The following is a 14,774-nucleotide window of genomic DNA, read 5'->3' as shown; positions in this document are numbered from 1 at the left end:
AACAATGAATAATAATGAGCCATGAGAAGAGGTTAGCGTGCCTAAAAATGTCCGCATTTTTAAGTATATTGGTTGGCCTAATAAAAGATATTGCCTCTTTCTAATGCCTTGCTTCTCTTGAGATACTTAAGCATTAATCCATACCTATAGGGAAAAGCAGTTAAAATTAAACATGAGCCATTAATGAAAACTGCATTCAGTGACCTAGTAACCTAATTACCATTCACATTGATTGGGAGAATCCCAGGGCTTAAAGCTGATGTCCTACTCGGGGTCCTTTTCCCCTCTTGGAGTACTTGCTGACCCTCCTTTCCCCCTTCCCACCCTGTGCCTGCAAAAGGTCTCAAGACGTTATTCAGACATTGCCACAGCCAAACTGAAACAGGAATCAGCAGAGAATTGATGGTGTGCCTGCGTGGGATGAGGAGGCAAGGCTGGTGCTGTAAAGGTAGTGGTATGTTTTGCACATGAAGCAGTGAAGTAAAATTCCTGCTAGCGTTCAGGATGCTTCGATGCAGACATGCTATCCGAGGAGCTGTAGGCAGTCAAGGGCATAGGGACAGAGATTTATATAGGTGAGAAACGCAGTAAACCCAGGCTTTGCACATCATCAAGCAACTGCATCCAGCATCTGGGGACCACTGGACTTGATTTCTGTGCGTGCGTGCACGTTAAGTGTGCGGTGTTTGCCAGGCACCGTGTTGCAGGGGGGAAAGCTCAGAGCTGAGCCTGCCCCTGCCCCCAGCACGCAGCACAGCCCCCCCCGGTCCCGCCGGCATCGGTGCTGGCAGCGCGCTGGCTGTGCTGGAGCAAATTACCAGCCACTGTCTGGAGTAAATAGTCTTGTTTGCTGCTGATCTGCCTGGAACTGAGGGCTCATGTGGAGAAAACCACAGGCAAAGCCACACGTGCATGCTGGGGCACGGCACAGCAGTGCTCCCAGACAGGACCATCGCATCACCCAGCCGTCTGCAAACCGAGAGGGGGATGAAATATTTATGAGACTGCTTTGGGTGGGAGCAGCTGTTTCATCTATCTGACACTGGCACAATTTGTCAGTAGGAGACGTAAAATATTATGCCAGATCAGCAGCTTAAAATTTACACATACAAAATGATGCTTTTTAATGTATAAAATGTTAAGAAGGTCTATTTAAATATATATATATTTCTCCAGGTGACAAGCTGGCTGCAGATTTGAACAGCCTTTAAATAATTTGTGCGATGCACAGTAGCATCCTTGAGTCCCCATTATGTTTCCCTGGCCAAGACCGACAATCAAACAGCGCTTTTGGGCTGCGGCAGTCTTAGACTGAAAGGCTTCACCAGTGTTGGTAGCAGCACATCTTTTCCATATTGCAGCTTGGTCTCACAGCTTCTTGGGGCATGGGAAGACATGTCGTATAATCCATGATGGACTATTAGAGTGGTGGTTAGTTGGTGTTCCTCCTACTCCAGTCTTTTGCTTTGCTGATTTTCAGGAGCTTTGCCTGCCCAAGGACAAGGATGGAGGAAAGGGAAGATGAAGCGACTAAAGATTGAAGGAGAAGGAGCATGAGGATTTTTTTAGTTGGTTTGGGGTATTTATACATGCCATTGCCTCTTGAGACCACAAGTTTTCATTTACTAAATGGAAGATTATTTCAATTTTTAACTAGGAATTTCACATTTAAAAAGCAATCCCTATTGTTGCAATGGTTTGATAGCTCAAAGTCAGCTTCGATCTTGGAGGTGGCACATGAGTTTTTAGCAGCAATCATTTGTCAATTATTTGTGTTTGGGACAGAAGAAATCCATTACTGGAGAGAAAACATCTCTCTGATTTTTGCCAGTGATAAGCTGTTGTGGCCATGCCATCACTCTCAGAGATGGCCTCGGGATCTTGGTAGCTGCAGGAACGCCTGGTCTGCTGCCGTAGTGATTAGCGTTGGTAACGCTGCGCGAGTCTGGGTGTCACCACCGTGCTGCTGCACTCCGAAGAGTAATCAAGTGAAAGGCTTTAATTTTATAACAAGCCAAGTGATCCTCTGTAGCTTTCAAAAACAGACTGTTAGTAAAATCTAGCAGGTATTAATTAGCTAAGAATAAAAAAGAAGCAGCAGCAGAACTCTTGATGAACTGACTGTTTCCAAGCGTATGGGGTAAGCAAAAAACAGAGACAGTCTTTCACCACAGTTTCTGTTGCAGACAGCTTCAAGTTGGTAACAATAATGAGAATGGAGGGTAATATTTTGACTTGTAAAGCCAAAGATCTGTTACTAAGATGGTGAAAAATTTGGTTACTGGTACTTGTTTCTAAAAGCAAATGTGTTAAATACACGTGTTGGTAAACTCGAGACATGGCTGAAATCTATTGTGCAATGAGATCATTATCAGATTTATATTGAAGGTTAGCTTTGCTCAGTCATATACAATTTTTATTATGGAAATGTGGAAAAATGTCCTTTTTGTCTCAGCTCACATTGTTTTTCACAGCAGTCTCCTGTGTGTTTTATGAAGATAGCTGCAAAAAAAAAATTTATATATCACTTCCAATTCTTTTTGTCTTTTCATATTTCATATAGTCCATGAAGAACCCTCATAAATTTTTCAGACTTGCCCATAAAGAGTTATTGTAAAAGAGAAACTCAAAACAGCCCTTTACTGTCTGCAGGAAACACAAGTGTGGAACTTACTGTTGATATAATATTTTAGAAATAATCAGTTTGTTATAGCTGTTTTGTCACAGCAGGAGATACATTTTTTGTAAAGTTGGAGTTAAATCACTTAAGGCGAAAATGTAATGTAGTTGTTCCTAATGATTTTTATAGTGCTACAGAGGTAATCAAGTCATTTGTGTGGATAGTCACTGCACATGCCATCAGATAGCAACTGCTGCCAGCAGAGAGGACATACTTTGCATACGCAATTTCAGCTGTTGTATAGAAAACAGCTGGATTTGAGAGCTCAATCTTTGTTCGTAAGCATCATCACAGATCGTGGTCTACACCCGAAATTTCACTCAGGCTTGAGAATGTGCTCGCCCATGGGTTTTAAGAATGAAATATGTCTGTTTGTTGGAAATTTCCATTTGTGTGTGTTACACAAAACGCAGGTGTCTCCACATAGAAATGCAGATTTCTCTTAGACCAGTTGGAGAAGATTTGTTGTATCAGTCTTTATAGTCCCAGTATTTTACTGAGAATGAGCATGCTAAATACCTGCAGTAAATCTAAAAGTTAGAAGAGAAGATTAATAAGTGGATAATGATTCTTCCCGTTCCTTGACTATAAAATGTGATGTGTGTTCATGTTTTTATTTACAATTTTGTCATAAGTGTTCTGAATTATCTGAGGATATAATGGCAGTCTTTTTTATTCACAAACTCTGCAATAGAATAGATTTATTTATTTACACTTTTAATGTGTCTTTCCATTCTATCATTTCAAGTTGCTCAAAGCACAGGCAAGCAAGACCAAGCAGCTTTAGCAGGAAGGCAAAGTTACCCATTCTTATACAGGACACATCTTAACGAAAAAAATTTTGTATGCCTTTTCTTTCATCTTTGCAATCCTCCTTTTAAAACTTAAACACTGTTTAAAGTGTTTGAATCCCCACAGCCCCGGCTGGCTGTGATAATACTGGTATTTCAGAGGTGCCCGATGGCTTCGGAGCAGCTGTCCTGCAGCAGCTTACGGAGAGCGGGATGGTTACTCTGCGTCTTTGTCTTTCCTTCCCCTGCCTCCCCCAGCTTGCTGTACCCGCTTACAGGAAGCATTCAAGCCTTTCCCTGGAGTCCTCTACCTTTATTTTTGCCAGTAGTAAGAAAATTAGACCAGAAAAGCTGTGTTTTCATATGGCCAAATCATACATTCATATCCACCTTTTTCTCCTTTTTTCTGTCTTGATAATCCCTTGCTTGCATCCTGCAGATATCTTACGAGCTCATTTGCATTCTTTAATTTAATTGACTTACTCTTAGGAATAGAATACATCACTGATAATTTTTTTATCCAAACATGAATCTTTTATACTTTTATACTTTCAACAAATAAACAAAACCAAATCAAACCAGAAGACACTACTAGCTCCTTTTTTTCTCCGTGGGTTTTTCTTGTGATCAAGCAGAGCTACAGAGATGTTCCTCTTCTAGAAACATCCCCATTCCTTTTGAAAGAACCTCCCTGCCAAAAAGTCAAAATGTTTTTTCTTGCCAAAATTTTTAAATTATCAAAATTAGTTGTTCACTTTTGGAGATCTATGAACCATATAAATACAGTAATCTGAACAATTTAATAGATGATAAATAATTCTAATAAATATCTTTGATGCTTTTTCCAGTTTGCAGAGAAATTCCAAGAAGTAAAAGAAGCTGCCAAGCTAGCAAGAGACAGATCTCAAGAGAAAATTGAGACCTCAAGCAATCATTCCCAGGTTTGTAATTTAGCTTTATTACCTGTGTGCATACAGGATAAATAAGTTTTCTAATGGACTGTACCAGCTTCTGGCAGCCAACTTGAAGTATATGAAATAAAGATTGCCGAAGGTAATTGTCAGCTGCTGGACATTAACATTATCAGAGGAATATTTTTCATCCATCCATGCTCTTTACCTTCATTTATATCTCATTTTTTCATCAGTTCTTGAGCTGTTGTAAGTTTTTTAATAACAGGGAAAGCTGTACATCCTTTGATTTGTACTGTTACACATACTCGGCGTCACTGTAAAGTAAGTTGGTGTAGTGCCACAGCAGACGGTAAATGAGACTCATCATGATACTTCTTGTTGTCACCTGTCTAACCTACTTTTGCCGGAGTTTGGTTTGCCAGTGGAGAGAGTGACTTCACTGCCTGGGTGTGACTCGTGGAAAGCTGTGGTATGGGAGCGGAGGCAGCGCTTTAGGGAGCGACTGGAAGAAGCTTGTGTTGCCTGTTTGTGCAATACACTTTTCTAGGCAGCACACCCTGATGTAGCCGAGTGCCTTTGTGTCCAGGGAGTTCGGGGTTTTTGCAGGCTGAGGAAACTGAGTGTTGTCCCAGTCTCTCTGTATGTTTGACGGTAATTTCACAGGCATTGCATTATGCAAGAATGAACCCTGTTCAGCGGGTGTTCTTGGCCTGGGCTAATGTTTGGAGGAAAGTTAGACAAATTTTGACCAGAGGGAAATTCAGATGCATGATCAGAAAAAAAGTTGCTGAATGCTCTTAGTCTTGCAACTCACCCGCTTTGTGGGGTCCACAGATACCAATCTGAGAGGCTCATTTTGGATACTCAGTTTTTTAAAGACTTTGGTCATGGCCGTTATGGTTCGCTTTGTTTGTTCTCTGTTGGTGGTCAGCACCAAGCAGTCTATGAATGGCAGCTCTTTGGAGGAACAGTATCTTGTTTTTTTTATTTTTGGTTTGGCCTTTGTGTGCTTCCAGGTGCCCTGTATTGTTTCATTATCTTAAAAAAACAACCAACCTGTAGAAAAAAGAAGCCTTGTCTGTAAAACACTTAACATTTTTTTGAACACTTTAAACTTCCATTTTGTGTATCATTATCACTTTTTCATTCTTTTTAAGCAGACCAGCTTTGCAGCCAAGATGTAAAGGGTATGTGTTTTCAGTGAGGTGGATTGGGAACTAGCTGAATGGCAGAACTCAGAGGGCTGTCATCAGCGGCGCTGAGTCTAGTTGGAGGCCGGTAACTAGCGGTGTCCCCCAAGGGTCAGTACTGGGCCCAGTCTTGTTTAACTTCTTCATCAACAACCTGGATGAAGAGTTAGAATGTACCCTCAGCAAGTTTGCTGATGACACCAAACTGGGAGGAGTGATAGATACACCGGAAGGCTGTGCTGCCATTCAGCGTGACCTGGATAGGCTGGAAAGTTGGGCAGAGAGGAACCTGATGAGGTTCAACAAGGGCAAATGCAGGGTCCTGCACCTGGGGAGGAACAACCCCATGCATCAGTACAGGCTTGGGGTGGACCTGCTGGAGAGCAGCTGTGTGGAGAGGGACCTGGGTGTCCTGGTGGACGACAGGTTAACCATGAGCCAGCAGTGTGCCCTGGCTGCCAAGAAGGCCAGTGGGATCCTGGGGTGCATTAGGAGTGTGGCCAGCAGGTCGAGGGAGGTTCTCCTTCCTCTCTACACTGCCCTAGTGAGGCCCCAACTGGAGTACTGTGTCCAGTTCTGGGCTCCCCACTTCAAGAAAGATGAGGAGCTGCTGGAGGGTGTCCAGTGGAGGGCTACAAGGATGGTGAGGGGACTGGAGTATCTCTCCTACAAGGAGAGGCTGAGGGAGCTGGGCTTGTTCAGCCTGAAGAAGAGAAGGCTGCCAGGGGACCTAATATATGCTTACAAATATCTGAAGGGTGAGTGTCAGGAGGATGGAGCCAGACTCTCTTCAGTGGTGCCCAGCGACAGGACAAGGGGCAATGGGCACAAACTGAAGCATAGGAAATTCCGTCTGAACATGAGGAAGAACTTCTTCCCTCTGAGGGTGACGGAGCCCTGGAACAGGCTGCCCAGGGAGGTTGTGGAGTCTCCTTCTCTGGAGATATTCAAGACCCGCCTGGACAAGGTCCTCTGCAGCCTGCTGTAGGTGACCCTGCTTCGGCAGGGGGGTTGGACTAAATGACCCACAGAGGTCCCTTCCAACCCCTACCATTCTGTGATTCTGTGTTTGTGATCACTCTTCTGCCTGGAGAGCGTACACAGCCTAGGTCTCAGCAGGGTGGCGTGGGATCAAGATGACAGAGAAATTGGTCTTGTGGTGATGCAGGAGATGCCCACCCAGTGTTCATTTGCATGTTGTGCTGCAGGAATCAGGACGTGAAACACCATCTTCCACTCGAGCATCTAGTGTGAACGGGACAGACGATGAGAAGGCATCACACGGTGGTCCTGCTGAGGCACATCTCAAGTCTGAGAATGATAAATTAAAAATTGCTCTAGCCCAAAGGTGAGGTTCATTTAATACCTAAGTTGCATTGGAATAGCGTACTGTAATTATCTGATGGCTAATGATATTAACAGAAATTATTCAAATGTAATTGCATTAATTTAAAACGATGCAGCAGAATGCATGAATGAGCAGATTTTAGCAAGTACCTCCCGGTATCCAATTGAGAGATATTTACTATTTATTTTTTTCCTGATCTATTTCATGATGAAATAAGATGTCTTTTATTCTGCTGATGCCAACTTTCATAACCACCTTCATTTGTGAGGTTTTAGAACTACAGAAAGAACATTAAATCCATGGGGGAGCAGTTACTACTGATAACATGTGAAGCCAATCTCTTCTTCCTCTTTGAGTTTGCTACATTTACTTTGATGAAAATAGATATGGATATTTAAAATTAGAAAAGGGAATGAACTCAACCATAAAAGCTGAAGTGAGAAATATAATTTCACCAGGCTGCTTAGAAGTCTTGAGGGGATGTTTCTAAAGCTGTGGACAATGTCCCTTGAAGTCACATTTTTTGCTGTTTGCTTTGATAAATTATTTGAAAATGCTGAGAAGAGTAATTTGCAGCTGTAGTGAAAATACAGGCATCGGAATATGCAAAGTTATGACATGAAAATCAAGTAATTCTCTACTGGGATCTTGCCTTGTCTGCCTCTTGCATGTGAATATATCTGTGAATGGAAAGAAAATCTAACGGGATCAAGCTACTCTTAAAAAGCTATTTAAAAAATAGGGCACCATAAGCAGCATTACCCAGTGAGCAATTCTAAGGTTGCATATATTATATTTGCAGTACATCATCTCTCTTTATTGAGATTTCTATAGCACATCCTATTTCAAATCATAATATTTGATCCTTCCTCCTGCTGAAGACACCTCCACAGGCAAGTAGCAACTAGCATGTGGGGACCTTCAGAGCCTTCCTTCCATGCACTCTCTTGTCTTGTGCTTTACGCTGCAGGTTGAAGCTTTCGGGAATGAGTATTTTAATTCTCCAGCATTATGTAACGCTTTTATATGTAAGGCTAAGCATTAAAAAAAAATCAAATATAGGTAGCGTCAACCCCCTGACATCTTCAGTTCTGAATTACTGTCCTGTTTGCCCATGTGTAGCGTCACTTTGCTGCCCAGGTAGCAGGTCCGCAGGCCGGCACGGCAGCAGGGGCTCAGCGAGGCACAGCCGCTCCGCTCTGCAGGCGAGCACTGACCAGCACGGCGCCAGAGCAAAACCCCTGTTTGCAGACGGTGGAGGTCCCAGCTGTCAGCTCAACCCCGCAGCCTGCTTTGACAGCAGGGCTGCTCTTCCAGAAGCACAGGTCATTGCTGCTGGAGTTGGCAGATCCCTTTGTTTTGGCAGAGGCAGTCAAGGCTTGTCTCCTCCTTAGGCGGGCAATGGCTGGGGGACGTACACACGTCTGAGTATGCTTGATCTTATAACAGTGGATCATCGGTAAACATGCACCACGGGCGGATGAGTTTGCTGTCAGGTAAAGAGTAATGATACACAGGATTATAAGGTGAAGCCACCTAATGGCACCCTGGCTTTCGCAGTTCATCCAATGTGAAGAAGTGGGAGACGGAGCTGCAGACGCTGCGGGAGAGCAACGCCCGGCTGAGCACGGCGCTGCAGGAGTCCGCGGCCAGCATCGAGCACTGGAAGAAGCAGTTCTCAGCCTGCAAGGAGGAAAACGAGCAGCTCAGGAGCAAGGTAGCAGCTCGTACTCATCTCACTTCCAGTTAGCTGCTCCTGCCATTGCTCTTTCTCTTGGATTTTTGCTGCTTTGTCTTTGTGTGTGTTAGGAGATGGATTTTGTCTTTGAAAGGGAAGGGAGTTTAAGGCAGCTGCTTCCTTCTGCAAACAGCGGGCAGTGAAGTTCAAAGGGCTGGGGATCTGCGGGAGGACTGGTGCTGCCGCCGTGCGTGAAGCTCCCTGCCTCTTGATTTGGGAGACCTGGTGTTGGCAGGGATTGCTGGCTGGGGTGATAACACAGAAGGGTTTTAAAAGTGGGCGTACTATTTCGTACCCCTTTCAAAGCTCACTTAAATACTGCCAGATGATGAATGAGCAGAAGGCAAGGTTGTGGCCTGGTTACCCAGAGGAAGCCAAGCTAGGAACCACTCAGTACTAGAAGCAAATGCCAACGGCAGGGCAGGGAATGAGCACGTGAGTTATGTCCTCAGCACTGTAGGCTGTGAGCAGGGTCCTCCAGTGCCAACGCTGGGCACATCTCATCCAGAAGCCTCGCAAGAAGCATTGCGAAAAGCCTTTTGCCTTCCATTACTGTGCACAACATTTCTCAGTAGTGAAAGACCGAGGGTGAGCAGCGGCTGCAGCAGAAAGCACTTGAGAAGTTTAAATTTTGAAAGCCTCAGTTTAGAGTAGTCATTGGTACTGTCCCTCAAATAATACCATGCTATCTGTCAAGAGCTGGTGGCAGCCCCAGGCAGTGCTGGCACCAGCCTGGGCATGGGGAGCCTGGTTTTCATGAGCACGGCTTGCAGGGATAATTTCACTCTGTTCATCTTAAACGTCTTTGAAAAAGCTGGACCGTTTCCCTGCTCGCTTAGATGGATCACTGGGGCATTTGGTGTAGAGATCAGATTGTATCAGTCTGGTGAGGATTTAGTTTTTGTTTTAGTGTTTGCTTTCAAAGAGGGGAAGGAATTTCATATCTTTTTGTACATCAGTAGGCTGCAAATAGTATTTCAGCGTTGGAGGTGGCCTGGGTTGTCTGTCTGCACTAACAATCCATGTGGAGCAACCTCTTCCCCAGGCGGATACTCTCTATCTGTTCCCATATATTTTAGGTGCACGCAGTGATAATTCAGAGGTCAAGCCAGAGCTGTATGAACTGATGCTACATTAACAAATCAATGTTAGTTGTTTCATGATTTGGGTTCCTGTATCTGATCTCTTTTGGATAGGGCAGAAGTGAGTAAGCGGTAGCCTAGATATGAAGAGATTATCAAAACACTGCCTTACTACAGCTGCAGAGTCATTGCACCAGTGACTAGCCAGGCTGTGCAGCAATGCTGTCTGTACAATGCGCGGCCTTTTTCTATGCAGAGAGATTTTCTGGGCTTTTCCCCAAAGTAGGTTCGCTCGGCGCTCACGCTGCACCACTGCAGCGCCTTGGGAAGTTCCTTCTCCTTTATTAATTGGGTCAGAATTTTTTGCGTATTGCTCTACCTTCAAATGAGGGAAGTTTTAATCCCAAAGCAACACAAAGCTGAGAATTAAAATACATACTTTAATGAGGTGGCCCGTCGGCCTGCGGTAAGTGTGTCTCCTGGGAGCCAAGTCCAGAGCTGGCAGAAGGAGGTATGGAGGGAGCGAAGTACGTCCCTGGGCGAGAGAACAAAGTGGCGTATGTTGCTCTGAACTGGTTCTCCCCCCAGAGTTTTGATGTTGGGTCCATCATACTCCAGCTAGAATAAGAAGCAACCCTTGAGGAGGCAAAGCTGGGAGTGCTGGGGAGATTTCATCTCCTTGCTGCGTTAAGAAAACCCATCCCTTAAAGTCTTGTGTTGGGTTTGTAGAAGCGAAGTGCAAATTTTCTCCTCAGCCCCACTTATTTTAGCAGCTCAGTGAATATGAGCTACTGTGCAAGAGAGAATAAACACGGTCCTGGGGCTTCCTAGTGGATTTGTAAATTGGCTCTTTTAAGGAAAGAATTGATAATTTTGTTGCAGTGAATCAAGTGCTATGATCTAGGAAATGGATCCATGACAAATCTAAATTGTCCGTGCTTCCCTGTGCTCAGTAGAGCAATGCTCCTTTCCACCAGCTGTAGTCTGCCCCAAATTTCCAGAAATTTGAAAAATTTCACCTAATGCCTGACGTTTCTTAAAGATTGAAGAACTGGAGGAACAATGCAATGAAATAAATAGAGAGAAGGAAAGAAATGCGCAGCTGAGTAGACGCCTCCAGGAACTGGAAACAGAGCTTCAGGACAAAGAGCTGGTAAGTGCCCTGAACACAGAAGTGGCATGCTTTGGAGTCTGAGCGGCTCTGTCTGCTGCTCACTTGGGGTGTAGGATTGTGGACTGCCTCACAACCAGAAGCCCAGTGTCTCAGAATGTCACCCGTATCTAGATTTTCTATGTTCAACTCTTTAGCAATAGTTTGATAGAGTTCCTCAGTCTCAATTTCGTAATGTTTTATGCGCTGTGACAGCACACTTTGATTTGGCAGTGGTTAACAGACACAACACTTTTATGTATACAACACTTTACTCCTAACAGAAGAGCTGGAGTGGCGAAACAAGTTGACCAAAGCCAGAGACCTATGCTGAGAACAGAGTCTCAGTTGCTAGTCCCCATGTCCTGAATTCCTGCAGACATCAGGACCAGCATTAAAAGACACCATTTACAAAATAACTTGGTGTTTGTGTAACAAGTCCTGTTTCTTTGTCCGGATGGCTGGTAGTCTTCGGCTTTGCCATTTTACGGTCTCCCTCTGATCTCAAGGCTAATGCCAGGAGTGAGAAATTCAGATTCATTTAGAGTACCCCAGTCTGTCATTTTTGACATACAGAGCATTCATTTTTCGAAGGAGAATGATGTCGATGGCTTGGAGACCCTGAACGGTGGGGAAAATAATGGGATCCTCATTTTTTTCCCTCGTTACAGTGACCAAATGCTCTGTGCTGGCTGAAGAGAAAAAGCTGTCAGCAGGTGCAGTAAAGTTTGCCATGTGCCATTACAGCATCTCTGCTGGTGCTCTTAAAAGCAGTGCCATTGAGGGTTTTTAAGATGGCACAAGGAAGTAGTTTAGGGAGATGGATTTTGATGTACTGTTATAATATGTTTTTCAGCCCCATATTTCAAAGGAAAATGTCATGCTTTCTTCCCAGCCTTTCTGTGGTAATGGCATGTATAATAACCCTTATTGTCTGCCGGCATTTTCCTCAAGATTCACATTTTTATGGTACCAAATGAACCAGAAAATTGATTGACTTGTGAATATTACATGCCTATCTTCCATTTACACTGACAATATACTAACTTGTTTTCAAACTGCATGCTTACATTAGCAGGTTCTTGATTAGGTTTAAACCACCCATAAGTAACCTTTTCATGGTCTGCAATTCAAACCAGCATGAAGCCTGCTCTTGTATGTTGCCATGTAAGAGGAGCAACTGATATCCTCTTCATGACGGAGAGAGAAATTTAGAGACATGGCAGTCAGGACAGAGCTATCTAGTGATATATTTATATTTATATGTACACCATATGCCATGTGCCATATACCGTATGTATAGTATGTATATAAATATGCACACACTCTATTATACTATATATAGTAAGTATACAGTATAGTAGTGTGTGTGTATATAGTAAGTATATATAGTATAATATATAGAGTATATATAGTATAATATATTTTTATTTTGAAATGTGAGCCCCCAGGTATTGTTTATACAGATATATATGCATGGGAATCAGGGCATCTTGAGAAAACACGTTATTTTCTGGTTCTGTGGCAGAGCTTGACTTACGGTTTCTGTTACACTTATACTGTACTCTGAGTTCATCTGTTAGGGGAGAAACCACATTTAATAGCCAAGAAACCGGCCTTTCAGATAAGACTGGTTTTGCCGTTCTGTGTCAGCACAGCTCGGAGAGGACGTACCCCTGCTAACTCCTGAGACCATCGCCTACATGGGCAGTTTCTGGAGGAGGCTCTTGCACTCCCTCCAAGGCACATGGTTTCTCTTGCACCTGCAGTGTGCTTTGCAGATGCTTTGACAATCTTTCTGTAAAATGTACAGTCTTTCTTCAAATCTTTCCCTACTACCCACATCGGTGGTGTTCGTTTGTGGTGTTAATGCATTCAGCTCTCTTAATTTCCATCAGAGACACAATCTCCTGTCAAGTCACATTGCACTTTGCGTGAACCCCTTTCAGCTAGTCCTCTCGATTTTGGCAGTGATGCCAGAACCGAATACAGATTTTTGAGGGAGGGTTCCTAGAGCTGTACAGTGGAGGAGAACCCATTACAGCTGTGCTCTGTAATGATGCCTCTATATATTCGGCTCGTAATGTCACCGGCCTTTTTTTGCTGCCATATATCATTGAAAATTCGTGTCTAATTTGCTCTTTGCTACCACCTATAAATTGCTTGTAGCATTACAGCCCTTCAGATTTCTCTCTTATTGAATATCTTTTGCATAGCTATGTGTTTTAGGTTAAGATTTCATTAATATATTTAACGGCATTCATGCTAGAGAATGGATTACACTGTTTTAGAAATACAAAGTCAAAAACACAGTGTAAAAATGTATTCTAGTAGAAAATTAGCATGTGTCTTGGAATGCAGACATGCTGTTTTGATTATTTTACATCCAAATACTCTGCAGAATACAATAAAATATGCAAAGTCATTTCATACTCTCAAGTTTTCATTATGTTTTATATTGAAGCTTGCATTAATTATTTTTTTCTTTTTTATTTTCAAAGGAACTGGAAGAGCTGCGAAAGCAGGGTGAAATTATACCACAGCTCATGTCAGAATGTGAATCTGTATCTCAACAATTACAGGTACAGTTTAGCAATGAAATTAATTTAAAAATAGTTGATACATTTATTTTCTTTCTCATAACTATATGCTTTTCTCTGTTCAGACTTCAGTGTTTGAAGGCAAAGAGCTCTAGTTTGTAAAAACAAAAAATGCTAATTACGGGCAAAATACACCATGCCCTTCCCAGCACAGGAGTAATTAAATAGCTCCATTTCTTTGCCTTGCTGTTTGCAGAAATTAGTTTGCCTGGGATCATGTTGCATCTATCCCCTGCGGATTCCAGGCTATGCTCTGCCCTGTGTTTCTGCTGCTCTGGGCTCGTGTCAAGCAGCACTCCATAACCTGCGGCTGATTGCCACAGTGGCACCAGGGAAGGCTTTTGGGAAAGAAGTAGATGAGTGTAGCTACGCACCAGCAGGGAAAAAAGCTCCCCCGAGGCTGCCATGACATGCTGCATCGTTCCTTTCCAGCAGAGCACGGCTCGCTGGGGCTGGGTTCCGCACGTGAGGCTCCTCTGCTCGCTCGGAGCGGAGCTCGCTGGGCTGTGGAGCCCTGCCCCAGCCCAAGCCTGGCCTTTGGGCATTGCTTGTTGAAGCTGGGGCTTGTTTGAATGCAATAAATTTATACATGAAAGGAGAGCAAATATAGGTAGGCTCATAAATAACATAAAATCTAAACAACCAAATAAACCATCACTCTGATTATCTAAATGATCTAAAATCATTTACAAGGAGTGCAGATGTTGAAAATGGTTAAAATATAAATTTTGTTTGATCCATATGTCAAAATATGTCATCTGGGGCTTTTGGTGAGAATAGGCATGTATGTACACACATGCAATGGAGAGCAATGGGCAGAAGAGCTAGCGAGAGGTGGAAATAACAGAACGAACTGCAGCAAGGGAAGTGTTACGCGGCTGCCCCGTTCCTCGCCTGAGTGCTCACAGAAAGTGAAACTTTAAAAAAACACCAATAAATCCAAAAGCATTGAATAAAGCAGCATGAGCCCTCAAGCAGTATTTTCTAACCTTGTTTTTCCAGGTTAAACCACCATAGATAATTCTCTGTGTAATTGGTGGCACAGTGTCTAATTCTGCAACTGTAGCAGTGACAGAAATATATGCATATTACATGATTTAAATCCAGCTGAATTTTAAGATCCCAACTGAGTGACAAAACCTGATGCAAAGCATCTTTGCCAGTTAATCTGTGTCCCTTCCTGCGTGGGCTTCCTTTCCTTTTAATCTGACTAGCGCACGCCTCCTGCTCTCAGAGGTGCTTGTCTTAATCAATTTGCAGAAGTCGAAGCAAACTTTTACA

The 14,774-nt window shown here is 43.4% G+C and overlaps 1 protein-coding gene across 1 annotated transcript in view; it reads left to right on the top strand.

The window, feature by feature from the left end:
* Positions 1–14,774, top strand: part of HOMER2 (homer scaffold protein 2) — a 65,207-nt gene that overhangs the window by 44,268 nt on the left and 6,165 nt on the right. Inside the window, exons 4-8 of the mRNA XM_075431650.1 lie at positions 4,320–4,412; positions 6,784–6,923; positions 8,484–8,640; positions 10,786–10,896; positions 13,395–13,475. Of these exons, the coding sequence (XP_075287765.1) occupies positions 4,320–4,412; positions 6,784–6,923; positions 8,484–8,640; positions 10,786–10,896; positions 13,395–13,475 (582 nt within the window). The remainder of the gene's footprint in view (positions 1–4,319; positions 4,413–6,783; positions 6,924–8,483; positions 8,641–10,785; positions 10,897–13,394; positions 13,476–14,774) is intronic.

Source organism: Opisthocomus hoazin, chromosome 10, assembly GCF_030867145.1.
Source record: "Opisthocomus hoazin isolate bOpiHoa1 chromosome 10, bOpiHoa1.hap1, whole genome shotgun sequence".
Classification (NCBI taxonomy): domain Eukaryota; kingdom Metazoa; phylum Chordata; class Aves; order Opisthocomiformes; family Opisthocomidae; genus Opisthocomus; species Opisthocomus hoazin.
This window is presented reverse-complemented; position numbering and strand designations above follow the sequence as displayed.